The sequence below is a fragment of the Danio rerio genome, chromosome 14, assembly GCF_049306965.1.
Source record: "Danio rerio strain Tuebingen ecotype United States chromosome 14, GRCz12tu, whole genome shotgun sequence".
NCBI lineage: Eukaryota > Metazoa > Chordata > Actinopteri > Cypriniformes > Danionidae > Danio > Danio rerio.
Window position 1 is genome coordinate 10365293 of NC_133189.1, and position 19626 is coordinate 10384918.

At 43.8% G+C, this 19626-nt stretch overlaps 1 protein-coding gene across 2 annotated transcripts in view; it reads right to left on the bottom strand.

Annotated features, from left to right (window-relative positions):
* The window catches only part of il1rapl2 (interleukin 1 receptor accessory protein-like 2), a 593182-nt gene that overhangs the window by 88426 nt on the left and 485130 nt on the right, over nucleotides 1–19626 (bottom strand). For both annotated transcript variants that reach the window (XM_068213146.2, NM_001142584.1), the window contains 1 exon segment: nucleotides 16870–16944. In XM_068213146.2, coding sequence (XP_068069247.2) covers nucleotides 16870–16944 — 75 coding nt within the window.

Below are 19626 nucleotides of genomic sequence, written 5' to 3' on the forward strand. Positions count from 1 at the left end.
AATAATACACACTCTACATTAGCACTTGATAAGTTCATGAAGCTATAATGGCAAGAGTGTCCAATCCACTCACGCTCAGTATTAGATCTAAACAATACTCTAACGCAGTCTGGAAGTTTCTGGTAATCCTGAGGAGCTTGGTTAGCAGTTATGTGTGTTTCATTAGGACTGGAGCTAATCCCTTCTGGAAGACCCTCTCTGGAGCTAGGATTGGAAGAATTCAAAGGATTTTGGCACAATTGCGCCATTTGTAGCCACTGTGTCCCCTTGATGTGCCCTATTTTTGAGTCTGCACTGGCATACCTATTAATAAACCTATATAATCAAAAACTTTATATTGATCCTATTTTGGATTGTGGCACCACAACTGTGGTTATGATAAAATCAAAAATTAAAATTATTTAATAAAATACCAATACCAATTTGCAATATCAGGGGCGGACTGGCCATCTGGCAGACCGGGCACTTTCCCGGTGGGCCGACGTACTTTTTGGGCCGGGCTGATCATCGTCTTATGATCTGATCGGCTCATAAAAGGCTTAGCAGCCTATCGTTTTTTTTCTGCCTTATTAATTGACGCTGCTGTGATCTGTGACTCTCTGAAAGTAGATGCTTTTTTCCCGGACAGACAGACCAGGCTGGCCCATGTGACACTCTGCAGCCCATTGGCTCTTTTCAGTATTGACATTGGGCTGGCCCAATCACAAACTCCTATTTTGGGCTCTGTATGCCCGTGCGTCGTCTGTGTGTATTTGTCAAAATAGTCGAGAGTCAGAGAAAAGAAACGCAAGGGAGGCGCAGAGAAATCGCGGGATATACACCGGCGTTTCATTTAGCGATTCTGAAAAATTCTCTGTTCATTCTAGTACACGGCTAAAAGCGCAAATCACATGACCACACACATGCACACTCTCTGCCAAGAGTTGCAGCTAGTAGTTTAGCGGGTGAGCATAAACCCCTGGTGAGAGTATAGAGCATGTCAGACAGTTCATCTGCTGGATGATCTCATCTCACTATAGTTGTGAAACATGATATTGAATTCATCTTGTTGTCTTTATCTAACAATTCTTATGTCTTTTGAATCACTTGTTCTCAGTTAAGTGTTTTGTCTGAGTGCAAAGATAAGCTAATATATTAATTTATGCAACCACATACACTGATTCAGCACATTGACTGATTGCTTACATTTATCGTTTAAATTTAATGTACGTTATACTGTTATAATGGCCATTATTGGTTATTAAAACTGATATTTTGCAAAAGAGACAGGGTAAAGTTCATTCTTTTCAATGGAAATGAAAGGAGACAGTTATATTTAAGCCCTGTTTTGTTATAAATATGCAGAGTCAAGATGACGCTCATATAAATATATAGCTACACAAGGCTGTTTGGTGTCTGTTAATCATAATATCAAACTGAAACAAATGTGACTTATATTGTGTTTTCATTGTTTAGATAGTGAAGCAGCAAGCAGGATGAGGTGAAAGAGGTTAAAATGTAACACTGTTCCCTCTGAAGATTTACCCATGCATTAGCAGGCAGTTTTTGTTATGTTTATTATTGAATATAGGCTGAGTGAATAGTGTATTGAATAAGCTAAATTGGCTGTAGTGTATGAGTGTGTGTGAATGAGTGTGTATGGGTGATTTCCAATATTGAGATGTGGCTGGAAGGGCATCTGCTGCATAACACATGCTTGAATAGTTGGCAGTTCATTCCACTGCGGCAACCCCTGATAAATAAGGGACTTATTTATTTTTTAGAACTCAACAAATATCTTTATGGACAGTATACAGAAATTAAATTGAGATTAAAGTTTGTATTTATTTATTTCATATGGCTTTTGTGTTTTATAGAATATGAGTTGATAAAAATAGATAGATAGATAGTATTTTGATTGAATTTAGTGGGCCGATCTGGCCCAAAATGCCAGGGCCAATTTTTTGCCCCAGTCCAGCCCTGTGCAATACCAATAAGCAGCATAACAAGCATTTTTTTTATGGTTAAAAGCTCATTAAAAACAACGCAGGCTTATTGAGAGTAGGTCCACAGGGCTATATTTTTGGGAACTGTGAATTACGTGTTTATTACCAGTTTGATTGGTAGATTACCTCATATTTTGTTGAATTTGGGATGTGGAGGTGTCACAATCAACAGCGATCGTAATTCCTAAGATCGCTGGATCACAATAACCATGGACTCCAAATCCGCCATTTTTGGACTACATTTTTATACAAGCACTCCGCTCACAGACAAGCATGCTTCCTCATTTTGACTGATTACACTCGCACCACCTGAGGATTGTCAAAGACTGATTACACACACTATTTAAGTAGCACACTCACTCACGTCCATTGCCGGGTCTTGTTATCTGTAAAGTAGCACTACAACGTGTCTTCATAGTCTTGGTTTTCTGTGTTTTGACCTTAGCCTTGTTTACCCAGTTCTCCCTGTCTGCCGCCTGCCTTCTGACCTCTCACCTGATACGTCGACTATGATTGTGGACTGCCTTCATACATCTGTTTGCACCTTTGTTGACCATTGCTTGCCTGACCACTGAATAAACCCGCACGTGGATCCTACTTCGGTTGTTTGTGTCACTCCCCGTGTTACAGGAGGGGATTGTGTTGAGTTTGGCAAAGGATGGTTTTAGAATCCAGGTAAAACCAAACAAATTAACAAAATTTAAAAAGCTGTGTGGAATTTGTGCTAAAATACACACATGATGCATTTCTTTTCTTCTAGTTTGCTTTTGAAAACACTATTGGTTGGGTTTAGGCAGTTGTTCTCAATTCAAGTCCTCGTACCCCCCCAACCTGCACATTTTGTAAGTCTCTCTTACTTACACAAGGATCAGTTCATGCATCTCTCAGTTAACAAACTGAATCAGGTGTGTTAGGTAAGGAAGACATACAAAATGTGCAGCGCAGGGGGCCCGAGGGCCAGAATTGATAACCTCTGGGTTTAGTGAAGAGTTTGGGTCAATGATAGTAAGATGATCTATGAAACACAAGCCTTGGCTTCTTTTGGACACATGCAAAAGGGCACATATGAGCAAACATGTATTATACGTGTAAATATATTTGAGATTCACAGCGCCTCTCGTGGATTTATGAGAAAGATGTGCAAATGGCCCAGTAATGTATTTAAGATCATTAAAAATGTACACAGCAGCCTCTAGTGGATTTGTGGAAACAAACTGCATGCAGATATGGTCTCGCTCACGATTCCCAAAAATGCAGACCTGGGAATGAGACTAAAATTGAATGAGACTGGAAGTCTACAGAGAATTTAGATTCCACATTTAAAGTGTTAAGGGCGTTGCACACGGGTTGGAGTATGACACAGTTGGAAGTATCGCACATCAGATGTGCGCATTCAGATGTTATTTATTATGAAACTATTCAGATGGCGCTCTGTGGTGCAGCAAAATTATGAACAGTGTCCTGAGCCATAGCTGGGCACCACGGACAGCAACTTGCGGAGCCAGTGTGTGTACTTCTATGTTTAGAATTCTTAAATGCATAGTGCTGCATGGCGCAACATGAGCGGCACATCCGTTGTGCGACCCCCTTAGTTCACTCAAACATGAGGTTTCTGTTATTAATTATTTACCTTCATGTCATTCCAATCAAAGCCTTTTCTTTATCCTTACAACACAAACTAGACAGTAAAGTTCGTCGAGACAAACTTTGAGGCTGGCTTGACAAAGCCTGTTGGTAATAGTTTATTTAGTTTAAAAACAGTTTGAAAAAGTATAAGTAGCATGTTATTAGCATGATTCTAGCATGAATTAGCATGATACTACCATGGATTAGCATGTTATTAGCATGAGTGTAGTACAAATTAGCATTTTATTAGCATGATTCTAGTATAAATTAGCATGTTATTAGCATGCTTCTAGCATGAATTAGCATGTTACTAGCATGATTCTAGAATAAATTAGCATGTCACTAGCATGATTCTAGTATGAATTAGCATGCTACTAGAATGATTCTAGCATGAATTAGCATGTTACTAGCATGATTCTAGCATGAATTAGCATGTTACTAGTATGATTCTAGCATGAATTAGCATGTTACTAGCATGATTCCAGCATGCATTAGCATGTTACTAGCATGATTCTAGTATGAATTAGCCTGTTACTAGCATGATTCTAGTATGAATTAGCAGGTTATTAGCATGATTCTAGCATGAATTAGCATGATTCTAGTATGAATTAGCATGTTACTAGAATGATTCTAGCATGAATTAGCATGTTACTCGCATGATTCTAGCATGAATTAGCATGTTATTAGCATGATTATAGTATGAATTAGCATGTTACTAGCGTGAATCTAGCATGAATTAGCCTGTTATTAGCATGATTCTAGCATGCATTAGCATGTTACTAGCATGACTCTAGTATGAATTAGCATGTTATTAGCATGATTCTAGTATGAATTAGCATGTTATTAGCATGATTGTAGTATGAATTAGCATGTTACTAGCATGATTCTAGTATGAATTAGCATGTCAAAGCATGCTTAGGTGGTTGCTAGGGTATTCTGAGTGGTTGTTAAGTCGTTGCTAGGCAGTTGCTAGGGTGTCCTGAGTGGTTGCTAGGTGGCTGCTAAGATGTTGCTAGGGTGTTGCTAGGTGGTTGCTGTGGTGTTCTGAGTGGTTGCTAGGTTGTTGCTAGGCAGTTGCTAGGGTGCTCTGATTGGTTGCTAGGTGGTTGCTAAGGTCTTGCTAGGTGGTTGCTAGGGTGTTCTGAGTGGTTGCTAAGGTGTTGCTAGGCGGTTGCTAGGGTGTTCTAAGTGGTTGCTAGGTTGTTGCTAAGGTGTTGCTAGGTGGTTGCTAGGGTGTTCTGAGTGGTTGCTAGGTGGTTGCTAAGGTGTTGCTAGGTGGTTGCTAAGGAGTCCTAAGTGGTTGCTAGGTGGTTGCTAAGGTGTTGCTAGGTGGTTGCTAGGGTGTTCTGAGTGGTTACTAAGGCGTTGCTAGGCGGTTGCTAGGGTGTCCTGAGTGGTTGCTAGGTGGTTGCTAAGGTGTTGCTAGGTGGTTGCTAGGGTGTCCTGAGTGGTTGCTTGGTGGTTGCTAAGGCGTTGCTAGGCGGTTGCTAGGGTGTTCTGACTGGTCGCTAGGTGGTTGCTAAGGTGTTGCTAGGCGGTTGATAAGGTGTCCCAAGTGGTTGCTAAGGTGTTGCTATGTGGTTGCTAGGGTATTCTGAGTGGTTGCTAAGGCGTTGCTAGGCCGTTGCTAGGGTGTCCTGAGTGGTCGCTAGGCCCTTACTAAGGCATTACTAGGCCGTTGCTAGGTGGTTGCTAGGCGGTTGCTAGGGTAATTTGGGTGGTTGCTAGGCAGTTGCTAGGGTACCCTGGTTGGTTACTAGGCAAGCCTTACATACATGCTTGATAAAACATTTATACTTAGTAAGCATTTCTAGCAAGTTACAGTACTTGGCTAGTCAATATTAGCATGTAGCTAATCACTGCTAGCATGTGTAGCATTTAGGAAGTTCCGTTTGCTAGCATGAGTCAAACGAGCCAATCTCCAAGTCTCTACGATGTTCTGATGCTGAGATATAGCTGTTGATGAATGGTTGCTAGGGTACTCTGTTTTGTTGCTATGGGCGAGGTTACAGAGTGCACTTGAATGTGGTTGGCTGTCTAAGTCAAATGAACCAACCCCCATGTCTCTATGACACTGCTATGCAAAGATATGCATCTTGGCCTATTTTAATGGAAGTCTATGGAATCAATTTGGGGGCGTGGCTTGTGAGCTTCATTATCATATTGAGATGCTCATTGGTTGTCTGAGTCAGATGAGCCATCCCCCAAGTCAATAGGACACTGCTAAGCAAAGATATGCATGTAGGCCAGTTATTAACATGAGTCTAGTATGAATTAGCATGTTACTAGCATGATTCTTGTACAAATTAGCATGTCATTAGCATGTTTCCAGTATGAGTTAGCATGTCATTAGCATGATTAGCATATGAGTAGCATGTTGCTAGCATGATTGGCATGTCATTAGCATGTTAGAATTATAAGCATTCGATAGCACACCTAATTACATTCTATAGGACAGTTGCTAGGGTTTAGTATGTGGTAGTTAGGGGTGTGGCTAGAAAGTTAAAAGGCCATCAGTGATTGGCTGCTGGCTAGACTGAGTTAAATGAGCTCAGCCATTAGTCTCTATGACAATCTGATGCAGAGTTATGAGCTCACAAAGTTTGATCCCATGTAAAGTCAATGAGAGTTTTTTGTAATGGAAGTCTACGGGACAGTTGCTAGGGTGCAGTATGTGGTAGTTAGGGGTGTGGCTAGAAAGTTAAAAGCTCATCAGTTATTGGCAGTTTGGTAGTCTGTATGACAGTCAGATGCAGAGTTAAGAGCTCAAAAAGTTTGATCCCATGTTAAGTCAATGAGAGTCTTTTGTAATGGAAGTCTACGGGACAGTTGCTAGGGTGAAGTATGTGGTAGTTAGGGGTGTGGCTAGAAAGTTAAAAGCTCATCAGTTATTGGCAGGTTGGTAGTCTGAGTTAAATGAGCTCAGCCATTAGTCTGTATGACAGTCTGATGTAGAGTTATGAGCTCACAAAGTTTGATCCCATGTTAAGTCAATGAGAGTCTTTTGAATGGAAGTCTACGGGACAGTTGCTAGGGTGCAGTATGTGGTAGTTAGGGGAGTGGCTAGAAAGTTAAAAGCTCATCAGTTATTGGCAGTTTGGTAGTCGGAGTTAAATGAGCTCAGCCATTAGTCTGTAGGACAGTCTGATGCAGAGTTATGAGCTCATAAAGTTTGATCCCATGTTAAGTCAATGAGAGTTTTTTGAATAGAAGTCTATGGGACAGTTACTAGGGTCCAAAAGTGGTTGCTAGGGCGTGGCTAGAAAGTTTAAAGGTGATCAGTCATTGGCAGATTGATAGTCTGAGTTAAATGAGCCCAATTAGAAGTCTGTGTGACAGTCTGACGCAGAGTTATGAGCTCACAAAGTTTGATCCAATGTTAAGCCTATGGGATTTTTCCGACAGTCCCGGGACGTTTTTCGGAAAACCGAAAGTCGGATCAGTCTGAGGAGATATAGCAACACGAGTCAGAATAGTTTGGAGGTCTGGAGCAAGTTTGGTGGTAATAGCTCAAAAGCTCTAGGAGGAGATAGAGTTAGAAATTTAGTCTCAGAAGATTAATAAAAAAAAAAATAATAATAATAAGTTTAAATAGCATTTCAGTAGTCTGGCTTTGACAAGCCAGCCTAATTATTATATATTTAGATGAAATCTAAAGAGCTCCCTCCATCCTCCATAGACAGCAACATTCAAAGTCAAAATTAACCAAAAATCTTGTCAAAACATTCAGTCTGACTGATATTTGGATCAAATGAAGCTTAAGGAACTTCTGTGCACCAAAAAAAAATAAAAACTGCAAATATTACTTGGTTTCCCTGTGCAGAAACCTTCCTAAAAGTGTTTTTTTTAATTAAATGTTTTTATTAATGATTATGACACATATGATGACTTAAAGTAATTTAATCAAGGCAACACTATTGGTTGGGTTTAGACAGTGGTTCTCAATTCAAGTCCTCGTGCCCCACCGACCTGCACATTTTGTATGTCTCTCTGACTTGACACACAAGGATCAGTTCATGCATCTCTCGGTTAACAAACTGATGATCTAAATCAGGTGTGTTAAGCAAGGAAGACATACAAAATGTGGGTGTGGGTCATTGTTAGCAAGATGATCTATGAAACACAAGCCTTGGCTTTTTTGGACACATGCGAAAGGGCACATATGAGCAAACGTGGGCAAGCAATATATTTGAGATCATCAGAAATGTACACAGCGGCCTCTAGTGGATTTGTGGAAACAAACTGCATGCAAACATCGCCTCGCTCATGATTCCCAAAAATGCAGACCTGGGAATGACACTAAAAATTGAACGAGACTGGAAGTCTACAGACAATTTAGGTTCCACATTTAAAGTGCTAAGGGCTTGCACACCGTTTGGAGTATGACACAGTTGGAAGTTTCGCACCCCAGATGTGTACATTCGGATGTTATTTAATATGAAACTATTCAGATGGCGCTCTGTGGCACAACAGAAAAAGAAACAGTGTCCTAAGTCATAGCTGGGTGCCAACGGACAGCTGCCCCCATTAGTTCAACCAAACATGAGGTTTCTGTTATTAATTATTTACCTTATCAAAGCCTTTTTTATCTTTACAACACAAATTAATATATATTTAGATGAAATATAAAGAGCTCCCTCAGCCTCCATAGACAGCAACATTTAAAGTCCAGAAAATTAACCAAAAACATTGTCCAAACATTCAATCTGACTCATATCTTGATCATCTGAACCTCAAGGAACACTTCTGTGCACTAAAAAATGTAATATGACTTGATTTCCCTGTGTAGAAATCCTGTGTATTTTTTTTATTAATGATTGTGACACATGATGACTTAAAGTGAGTGAAATGTATTCACTCAAGTCAATATTTTTGTAAAACATGTTTCATTTGTTTACTGAGAGCATGAAGAAAATTCCATCAGTGTCAGTACACAGCATGCAAGTGTCAAATTGCTTATAGTAAATACGCTCAGAAGAAATGGACAAGCAAAGTCATAATTGCAGGATTTTTTTGGGGGGCACACAAAAGTGTTCTTGGAGCTTTGATTATAATTGAACCACATTGGAACCACATTGTCACATTGGAATGATCTGACAATGTGTTTGTTTCCTTTTCTCTACACTGAAAAAATGATTCATTGGATTGACTAAATATTTGTAAGGTAAATGGTTGCAAACTATTTATGTCAGCTGAATTTAAACAAACAAATTTAATTAAGAAATGTTCAATTTATTTAGTTTGCATAAATTCATCTTTTAAAAAACTGTTTGCAACCACACATTTTAAAAATATTAAGTAAATTTAATGAATAATTTTTTTCAGTGTACTGTGAACATTAAGTTCCCCTTCGGGGGGAACTTCAGCACTATAAGTGGATTTGATTGTAAAATCCACGCATTGGGAGGTTCGGTTCAGAAGCTACTCGTCTGAAAGAGTATTGAACGGGCCAATTAAGAATGAATTGGCAGCGCAAGCCTGCGCAGGTGAGCGGCATAAGCAATCAACTGAGTATATAAGCTCACCTGGCGCCAGCAGACGCTATCCTTTTCGCTTCAGAGACTTTCTGATCGAGTCGATGAGGGTTCCTCCTGCTGTGACCAGCAATTCTGAGCGAACGAGAGCATTCTCCCGGTCCAGAGTGTGTACACGCAGTGGCAGACGGTCGAGCTGGGTTTCTCCCTTGCCTGGCGTTCTTTGGGTCCGGTCCTCCAGAGCGGTGCGTATAAAGTTGCAAACTTCACAGAAAGAGCAACACAGTCGTGCAGCACGTCCTTATCAGGACGGCGCTCCGACTGTGCGTTTCTGGATGCGGTGGTTTCCTGTCCTCGGATGATGGGCGCGGGCACTGTGTTACATGTCTGGGGGTCCAGCATGTTAATGCGCTGCTCGCGGGCAGTTCATGTCGTCATTGCGATGCCATGACTGTTGCGCAAGATCGCGGTTAGCCTTTGCAAAAGGGCGAACCACCCCAGTTGTCCCCTGCTCTGCAGCGGGCACTCGGGCAGATCTGAGGGTTTCAGCGAAAGATAATCCGTCGCCCACGGGCCCGCGGACCTCCCGCTCCTCTAAGCGCTCCATCCAAGCTTCGGGCGGGGGAAGCGATCCGTCTAACAGATGGTAGCCCTTACGCCCGATGACACCGGAGACCAGATGTCCACCGCGGCATCGGAGGGTGGGCTTTCATTGTCCGATGATCCAGACCCGCTCGCCCCCTTCGGGCTGGTGAGCGCTGTCACTACGGATCCTGAAACGGACATGTTAGCCGTGCTTTCCCGGGCTGCTTCGGCCGTGGGTTGGAGATGGTTTATCCCCCAGCTCCGCGGCCGGACCGACTAGAGGGGCGTTCCCTTCTTCCCGGAGGTGCACAGTAGGCTCACGCGGTCTTGTAAAGCACTTTTTTCTGCTCGTGCTGCGTGTTCCTCCACCCTAACCACTCTTGACGGTGAAACAGCCAGGGGGTATGTGGCGATTCCTCAGGTTGAGTGCGCGATGGCGGTAAATCCGCGCGGCGCCTCTTCTTGGCGGGTTCGCCTCGTCTCCCATCCAAAGCCTGTAAGTTATCTACCTCCCTCGGAGCTAGAGCTTACATAGCTGCGGGCCAGGCTGCTTCCGCCTTGCATGCGATAGCCACCTACCAGCGCTACCAAGCGCAGGCGCTGGCCGAGCTGCACGAGGGTGGGTCCAACCCAGGCTTACGAGCTTCGCACCGCCGCCGACTTAGCTCTTCGGACTACTGAGTCCGCTGCGTGTGCGTTGGGGAGGACGATGTCCACATTAGTGGTCCAGGAGCGCCACCCCTGGCTGATATGCGCAAAGTCGACAAAGTCCGCTTTCTTGACTTCCCCATATCCCCAGCCAGGTTCGGCGACACTGTCTGTGAATTCACCCAGGAATTCAAGGCGGTGAGAGAGCAGTTGGTGGGTGATGTCTTATCGGCGGTCCGTAGCCCGCTCCGCCCGCCGTGCCATTCATACCTGCTCCTCGCCGAAGGCGCCCGCCTACGAGAGCTGCTCCGCCCCCGCACACGCCTCAGGCGAAGCGAGCGCGTCAGGCACCTCGGAAGCAGGCAGCCCCCCTGCCCAGAACGCCGCTAAGTCCGGCAACGGACCGCGAAGCGCCCCTGGGACAGGCCATCTGGAGAAGAGGGAACTTGCTCTTTCCCCGCTGGAGGGCGGGGCCCCATTTCCAACGGCACTTTTTACTGCCATGAAAACATTATGAAAGGGCACTTTTCACTTCCCCAGATGTGACAGCCCGAAATCTGCCAGTCTGGGACGCTATGCTTTCTAGCTTGCAGATTCGGTGCGTTTCGCCAGTGGCTCACGAGCGCTGGGAGGACGGTCTCCTTTCTCCCACCCCTCGAGCCTCCCCTCCGGAGCTCGGGTTTGGAGTGAGAGCAAATATCTCACCTCCAGCTTTTCCGTGGGACCCGCGAGCTTCCCGGATCAGCACACCCACTCCGCGCTGCCCCACTGCTGGTACGTCAGCGATTGTAGCGATGAGTCCATTAGCGAGAGCTCTGCCTGCCTGGTTAGCGCGGGCCAGCTCTTCGCGGTGGCTCATACGCACAATCAGACTCGGCTATGCGATTCAGTTCGCGAAACGGCCCCCCAAGTCACGGGTGTGTATTCACCAGGGTCAGCCCCCTGTCCGCCCCTGTCTTGCGAGAGGAGATTGCTGTCCTCCTGGCAAAGGATGCAATCGAGCCGCTCCCTCCAGCCGAGATGGAGAGCGGGTTTTACAGCCCACACTTCATCGTGCCCAAAAAGAGCGGTGGGTCACGGCCAATCCTAGATCTGCGCGTTTTGAACCGCTGCCTGCACAAGCTGCCGTTCAGAATGCTCACGCAGAAGCGCATCCTCCGGTGCGTTCGTCCTCTGGGTTGGTCTGCAGCATTAGACCTGATGGACGCGTATTTCCATGTCTCCACTCTTCCTCGCCACCGACAGTTTCTGCGGTTTGCGTTTGAAGGTCGAGCTTGGCAATACAAAGCCCTCCCCTTCGGGCTCTCTCTGTCTCCGCGGGTCCTCACCAAGCCCGCGGAGGGTGCCTCAGCGCCCCTTCGGCTCGCGGGCATCTGCATACTCAATTTCTTTACGACTGGCTGAATTTGCCCTCTCTTTTGATTATGCACAGAGTTGATTATGCACAGAGACAAAGTGCTCTGGCACTTCCACCTGTGGGGGTTTCAGGTCAACCGAGAAAAGAGCAAACTCGCCACCGTGCAGAGGATCTCTTCTCTCGGGCTGGAGCTGGACTCGGTCACCATGGCAGCGCGCCTCTCCGGAGAGCGCGCTCAGCTGATGCTGTACTGTCTGAGAGAGCTCGACAGTAAAATAGTGGTCCCACTGAAACTATTTCAGAGGCTCCTGGGGCATATGGCATCCGCAGCCGCTTCATGCCGCTCGGATTATTCTATATGAGACCACTTCAGCACTGGCTTCACGATCGAGTCCCCAGACGCGCATGGCACGCGCGCGCACACCGAGTCTCTGTTACTGCGCTGCGCCCTCAGCCCTTGGAGAGACCCCTCGTTCCTACAGGCCTGGGTGTCTCTAGAACAGGCGTCCAGTCTTGTTGTCGTTTCAGCAGACGCTTCCAACACGGGCTGGGGGGCTGTGCGTTGCGGGCATGCGGCTGCGGACCTGTGGAAAGGTAACCAGTTGCATTGGCATATCGCCTGGAGCTGTTGGCAGTGTTCCTCGCTCTCCACCGTTTTTTTCCGGTGTTGGAGCGGCAACACGTGCTGGTCAGGACGGACAGTACGGCGGCGGTGGCGTATATCAGCCGTATAGGGGGTATGCGCTCTCGCCGCATGTCTCAGCTCGCCCGCCGTCTGCTTCTCTGGAGTCATCCGCGGCTGAAATCGCTGCACGCCATTCATATTCAGGCAAGCTCAACCGTGCAGCCGATGCGCTCACACGGCAGCCTTGCGTCCTGGAGAATGGAGACTCCACCCCGAGTCTGTTCAGCTGATATGGGCGCGATTCGGGGAAGCCCAGATCGATCTGTTGCTTCCCCCGAGATCGCTCATTGCCAGTTGTTCTTTCCCTGACCGAGTGCTCTCGGCACGGATGCACTGGCTTACAGCTGGCCTCGGGGCACGCGCAATACGCGTTTCCCCCAGTGAGCCTGCTCGCGCAGTTACTGTGCATGGTCAGGGAGGACGAGGAACAGGTTGCTGGTTGCGCCCCTCTGGCTCAACCGGACCTGGATGTCAGAGCTCTCCCTCGCGATAGCCCTCCCCTGGCAGTCCCTTCGAGAGAGCACCTACTCTCTCAGGGACAGGGCACCACCTGGCACCCTCGCCGATCTTTGGAGATTTTTAGACGCGAGGAAGACTTAGGTAACCTCCGATTGCGGTGGCTAATACCGTCACTCGGGCTAGAGCCCCCTCCCCGAGCGCGCCTATGCCCTGACGTGAAGTCTATTCACTGAATGGTGTGTCTCTCGCTGAGAAGACCCCCGTAATTTGCCAGATCAGCGTTGTGCTTTCTTTACGCCGAGAGAAGTTGGAGAGCAGGCTGTCGCCCTCCACACTCAAGGTTACGTGGCTGCCATCTCCGCTCTCATAACGCGGTGGCTGGCAGCACCGTGGGAACGCATAACCTCATCATCCGGTTCCTCAGGGGCGTTAAGCGAATTAATCCACCCCGCCCCCTCTCATGCCCTCTTAGGATCTCGCCCTCGCTACACAAGCCGCGTCAGATCCCTTCGATCCTCGACTCAGTATATTTCTGTCCCTGAAGACAGCTCTGCTGGTCGCGTTGATATCGATTAGAGGGTCGGGGACCCGGAGGCATTTTTCGGTCAGTGACTCGTGCCTGTAATTGGGCTGGCTTCTCTCACGTATGAGACCCCGCCCGCGATATGTGCCCAAGGTTCCTACCACTCCGTTTTAATACGAGGTAGTGAGCCTGCAAGCGCTGCCCTCGGAGGAGGCAGACCCAGCCCTTATTTATTGTCCAGTTCGCGTTTTGCGTATTATCCGGACCGCACTCAGAGTTTAGATCATCTGAGCAGCTCTTCGTCTGTTATAGCGGTCGGCAGCAGGGAAGTGCCGTACCGAAATAAGTTCCCACTAGATTGTGGATGCCTTTCTTTCACTATCAGAGCTGAGATGAGCCGCGTCCCCCGAGAGCGCGTGCGCACTCCACTCGGAGCTTCGCATCCTCTCGAGCGCGCGCACGCGGCGCCCCTCTAACAGACATCTGTAGAGCTGCGGGCTGGGTGACACCCAACACATTTGCAAGGTTTTACAATCTGCGAGTGGAGCCGGTTTCCTCAAGGGTATTAGGTAACCCTTGGTGATTGAGGAAACAATTCGGTAGGGTGTTGAAACACGCTTGCTGCGCCATTTTCCCTAACACGGAGATACGTGCGCCTTTTTATCTGTCAGTAAAGTTCCCCGTCAGGTGAGCCCTGCAGATTCCTCCGTGGCCCCCAGCTCTGACTCAGCGGAGGAGTCACTTGCTGGCCCACTACGTTGTAGGTCTGCCCGCTGGTCAGCCCGCGTTTTGGGTAAAGGTGCCTGCTATGCGTGGTCCCCACTAGGCGATCCCATATGCTTATTCAGCCACGGTTAAGTCCCCCCCCCCTGGGCGGACCCGTGTCTTCCCTCCCCGCTAACCACTCTTTTGCTATGCGTACTCCCCCTTTTAGGGCTAGTCCATATGTAAATTCTGCCATCTATCCCCCCTTGGGTAACGGATGGCCTCCGCAGCGTCCTCCCTATCGGGATTGCACGCTTCCCAACGTACTGTCGTATTTTCCTAGAATTATCTAGATGCTCACGACTTCCCAAAAATATATATAAATCCGTAAAACTTCTGTTGAAGTAGGATAAATTAGGGCCAGGGACACGTTGGAGGACCGCGCCCCCCATGATGTGGGTGCGTCACGCTTGCTTGATTATCTCCTCATCGGGGGTGTTGGTAAGGTGCAGTCATTATGGCGCTTTCAATGGGCTCCCAATGCGTGGATTTTACAATCAAATCCACTTATAGTGCTGAAGTTCCCCCCGAAGGGGAACGTTCGAGGTTACTAAAGTAACCCTTCGTTCCCCGAGGAGGGGAACGGAAGCACTATACTCCGTCGCCATAATGACTGTCCCTTAGCTGTTGAAAGTCTCTTCAGCTTAAAAAGGATAGCGTCTGCTGGCGCCAGGTGAGCTTATATACTCAGTTGATTGCTTATGCCGCTCACCTGCGCAGGCTTGCGCTGCCAATTCATTCTTAATTGGCCCGTTCAATACTCTTTCAGACGAGTAGCTTCTGAACCGAACCTCCCAATGCGTGGATTTTACAATCAAATCCACTTATAGTGCTTCCGTTCCCCTCCTCGGGGAACGAAGGGTTACTTTAGTAACCTCGAACGTTACCTTTGCTGTCTATGGAGTATGTAGAAGTTTTTGAATTTTATCTAAAACATCCTAATTTGTGTTCTAAAAATTAACAATTGTATGTCTTCCTTTGGCGTTAGGAATGAGATGAGCATGAGTAAACAAAAATACAGATTTTTCATTATTTTTTTTGGGTGGACTCTTTAATAAAAAAGCCAATCGTGAGTTTTAAATATCTTTGCATACTGTAAGTTTGGTGTTCGTATAAACAGCGAGTGCTCTGTGACCTGTGCTCATGTGCATTAGGTGATCCAGGCAGAAAGCTTGTTTGACACTATTTGAGCATATGGAGCAACATTTATAAATAAGTTCATGTCACATTTTGTTTCTGGCTTGAAATATGTTACTTAAATGTGAGTCTGGCAAGCACTGACATTTGACATTTCAGGATTCTCCTATTCAGACAGATATGGCTTGGTCTGGGATTCTCAGAAAAGCTGCCGGGAGGCTTTACAAATGTGGTCACAGATGCAACAGACTTTGCTTGAAAAGGCCGCAGATCTGGGGCAAAATGAGATTCTATAAAGCAGGATGTTTGATCCCACTGTGTAGCCAAGGCTTTGTGTTGGTATAGTGAACTGATAATCGCGTAAATACCGTCTAACTGAAGTGTGTGGCAAACAAACCTCTCAAATACCTTCAGCCCAAATGTTATTTCATCAGCTGGATTTTATACATAAACTGAAATCAAAATAAATACTTTTAGATTGATTTATACCCACATAGCAAAATCTTTCTGGCCCACACAACCAGCTTTTGCTTGGCCTATATGCTAAACTGGTAAATTACGGTACATGACTGGACCATGTCTGGCTTCTAGACTAGAGCTAAACACGGACCATATCTTGGCCAAGTCTCAGCCAAGTCAATAACCCAAAACTGGGCCTGAACTGAATGCAATAGAGCATCTTTGGGATTGGTGGAACGGGAAATTCACATCATCGATCGATTTAAATCTGCAGCAACTGCGTGATGCTATCATGTCAATATGAACCAAAATCTCTGAGAAATATTTCCAGTACCTTGATGAATCTATTCCACGAAGGATTAAGTCAGTTCTGAAGGCAAAAGTGGGTTCAACCTTTAATCCTTCGGTACTAGTAAGGTGTACCTAATAAAGTGGCCGGTGAGTGTATACCTGTACAACATAGGACTGATTTTGTGCTCCAGAGTAACATAGTTGATAAATCTGAGGAATAAAAACATAGCGGCAATATTTTTTTCCTTCCAAAACTGCTTTGTTTAGCTACTTCTGTCTGGCCTGCAGAGATCCAAAATAAATACATAAATAAATAAATAAACATGCAAAACAGTCCATGTTTTTGTCATCATTAAAATGAAAACGGTGCATATTATGGCACCAGAGACCATTTTCCACTTGCACAATAATTACATTCTCACTTTTGTGGCATCCTCCTAATTGTCCATTTGCTAAGCATTGCTAAACATGTCGGGTAAATGAACCTGCAACAACGCCTGGGAATTTGTACACCATACTGTTGATAAAAGTTCCTTAATATGTCATGTAAAACTTCAGTAACCCTATGAAAGCCAAGTAGCATATTCACCTTTTGGCGTAGGCTCTAATTATCATTTTACCATTTAAATTAGTCTGCAGGTCAATTCTGCAGATTAAATTGTGATTCTTATATTTTTTAAAGCACACATCTGCCTGAAGTTTAGATTATTACACTACATAACATAAATAACTCAACGTAAATGCTCATTATAGGTCAGTCAAGGACATGAGTATGCTAGGAATTCTTTAGTATCTCTATTTTTACTAATCATGCATTATTTAAAAGACTATTTAAACAAATACACTGTATATTTGTACATGTAAGATGGACTCACCGAGTTGGACGTCTATAACACTGGCTTGTCTCTCTGACGGGAACAAGACTTTAGGTGGTCTGGTCGTAAGAAGTGCTGCAAAACAAAGAAGTACACATTAACAATTGGACATTGAATTATATATATCTCAATTCCTCAGAACTACATCCTTATTGCATTCAGAAGACTTTTGGCAGATGCATTTTCTACAAAGCAATTTGAGACCCTATAAGAGTGCCATTTATTTAAGAGTTTGTTCATCCAAAATGACAATTCTGTCATCATTTACACTCATTCAAATCCTGAAAAGACTTCAATTTACCCTCAGAACAGAAATGAGATTTTTGTCCATCCACTGAAAAACTATTCACCCATACTTTTGACAATTCATCAGCTTGAAAAGAGATATTTAAAAAAAAATCCATATAAATTCAGCAGTTTTAAGTCTTTTGTGTGATTAACATTTCATTTATGCTGTTATTCAAAACAAACATTGATCAGTAAACAAATAAAAGCTCAACAACCTGTTTGACTTAATTTGGCTGTCATCAGTCAAAGCATGCCAGAGTTTCCTTGACCAAATAATGTTTAGAAGTCGATTAGAAGTCTATTAATAAGCAATATTTTTTTTTCATTGCAAGGACAAAAACATATTAGGTGATTACACACACTTTTTTATAATTGACTCTGCTAATACGATTGATGCACTGAGCTGAACATTCTGGAAATGAGCTGTTGTTAGTTGTTAACTCAAGACATCCAAACATAGATATCTTGGCTGAAATTTGGGCAGTGAAAGCCAAATTTTTATCAGTGAAAATATTATAAACATCCGCATGTACTAGCCATCACACAGAAATGAATGACCACACATGTGAAGTCTAATTCAAACGAGTCAAACTCAGTTCCTGGAGGACCGCAGCCCTTCACAGTTTAGCTTTAACCCTAATTAAACACACACACAAACACACACACCTCAAACTATGTGAGACCTTCAGGCTTGTTTTAAACCTCCAGGTTAGTGTGTTGAAGCAGGGTTGGAACTAAACTGTGTAGAGCAGGGTTGACACCTCGGGTTTAATCTGTCTATTTGATGACTAGTCTATTAATAGACGTATATAATATTTTCACTGACAGCCAGATTCAGCATTGTATCCAAGAGGTTAAAAATCAAACCCAAAATTAAAAAAATTTAACTAAATTGCTTGGTGGGATGTTGAATGCACCGGGCAGTTTATTTGCTTAATAAAAGATAAACGTTTTAAAGTTCAAACACATTTTACAAGCTAAAATATGTGTTTGTTTTATTTGTATGATAGAAGAATTGTCTATTTGTGCTGTGGTACAAGCAATTTTCCCCACATTGCATATTTCTTTATTCAAAATGTAAATTTAAAACTCATAATTAGTCTCATAACATACTTTATAAAACTGTAATATAAAGCTTACGGTTTAATGATCTATAAATACTTAAGTAGTAAAAAAGTATGGCAAGCAACTTGAAATAAACGTATATATAATATTTGAATGCATCAAAAAAACATCCACATTCCGGCTATTAACAGTCGACAAGCTAATCCAGTCGAAAATTCTAATCTAAATGTCACTACAATATTTTATTTAAACCCTTTATATAAAAATAATACAAAAATAATGCAATAACTGCAAAAAGGTCTAGAGAAAAAGAACCACCCTTTCACCAGGCTAGCTATGCATGGATATAGTGCACAGCCCTAATGCAAATTCAGCCTAATTCAGGAACACAGTATGGTCCATAAAGTGCAATAGTCACAATAAAAACAGAAGAAGCAACAGATCTTTTGTTACATGTTGTGGCATAAATCTGAGAGTAATGGATTATTGACAAAGAAAAAAATGTAGGGCAGGAGTTAGTTCTACGCATCAGTGGTTGAGCACAATAATATGGCCACAATTTCCACAACTGAATGCAGATGAATGTAGGCTCAGGGGCAGAGTTTAAATACTGAATGACTGGAGGAGTCCTGCATACTTGACCAGATACTGTATACTGTAGGCTGTTTGATTTATTTCATACAACCTTCAAATAATACAGTTTTTATGTTGTCTGGAAATCAAACCTAATATGTTGCCATATATATATATATATATATATATATATATATATATATATATATATGAGCAATTCCAGCGTTATGGATGTGACTTTTGCAGTAAAAACTAAACACATAAATTGACAGAGAAAGTATATGTTAACATTAAATTGAAAAATTTTATTATATTTTCTAGAGCAACTAGCCACAGAGTTATGGGAGCAGAAAAATATCAATCTGTAAACGTGTTTTTTTTACTTTAAATGAGGAAAATAAGCATGCGTTATGGATGTAACAAAAAAAGTCTGCGAGTTTACAGTATACAACACACTTTGTAGAAATTATGTGAATTAAATTGCACAACCCAAAAGAAATAATGCTAATCAAAAGGATTAGAGTCGGCTCTCCATAAAACAAAAATGATTGGTTTTATTTTATTTTATATTTTCACATTTCTGAGGAAAAAGTGTCGTTATGGATGTGACGTCTCTCTGTTATGGATGTGACGCATGTGAAATTACCATTTGTGTGACTTTGGTAAATCAAATAGAATAGTTTGAAAACATTGACAGATGCATTTTTGAGTATTTTTAAAGTACTGTAAAATAGTTGCTTACACAAAAAACGCAGAAATGGTTTCCGTAATTTGGTAAAAACGTTTTTTTTTTTCATGGCAAGGTTGACATTTGCACGGAATTGCTCATAT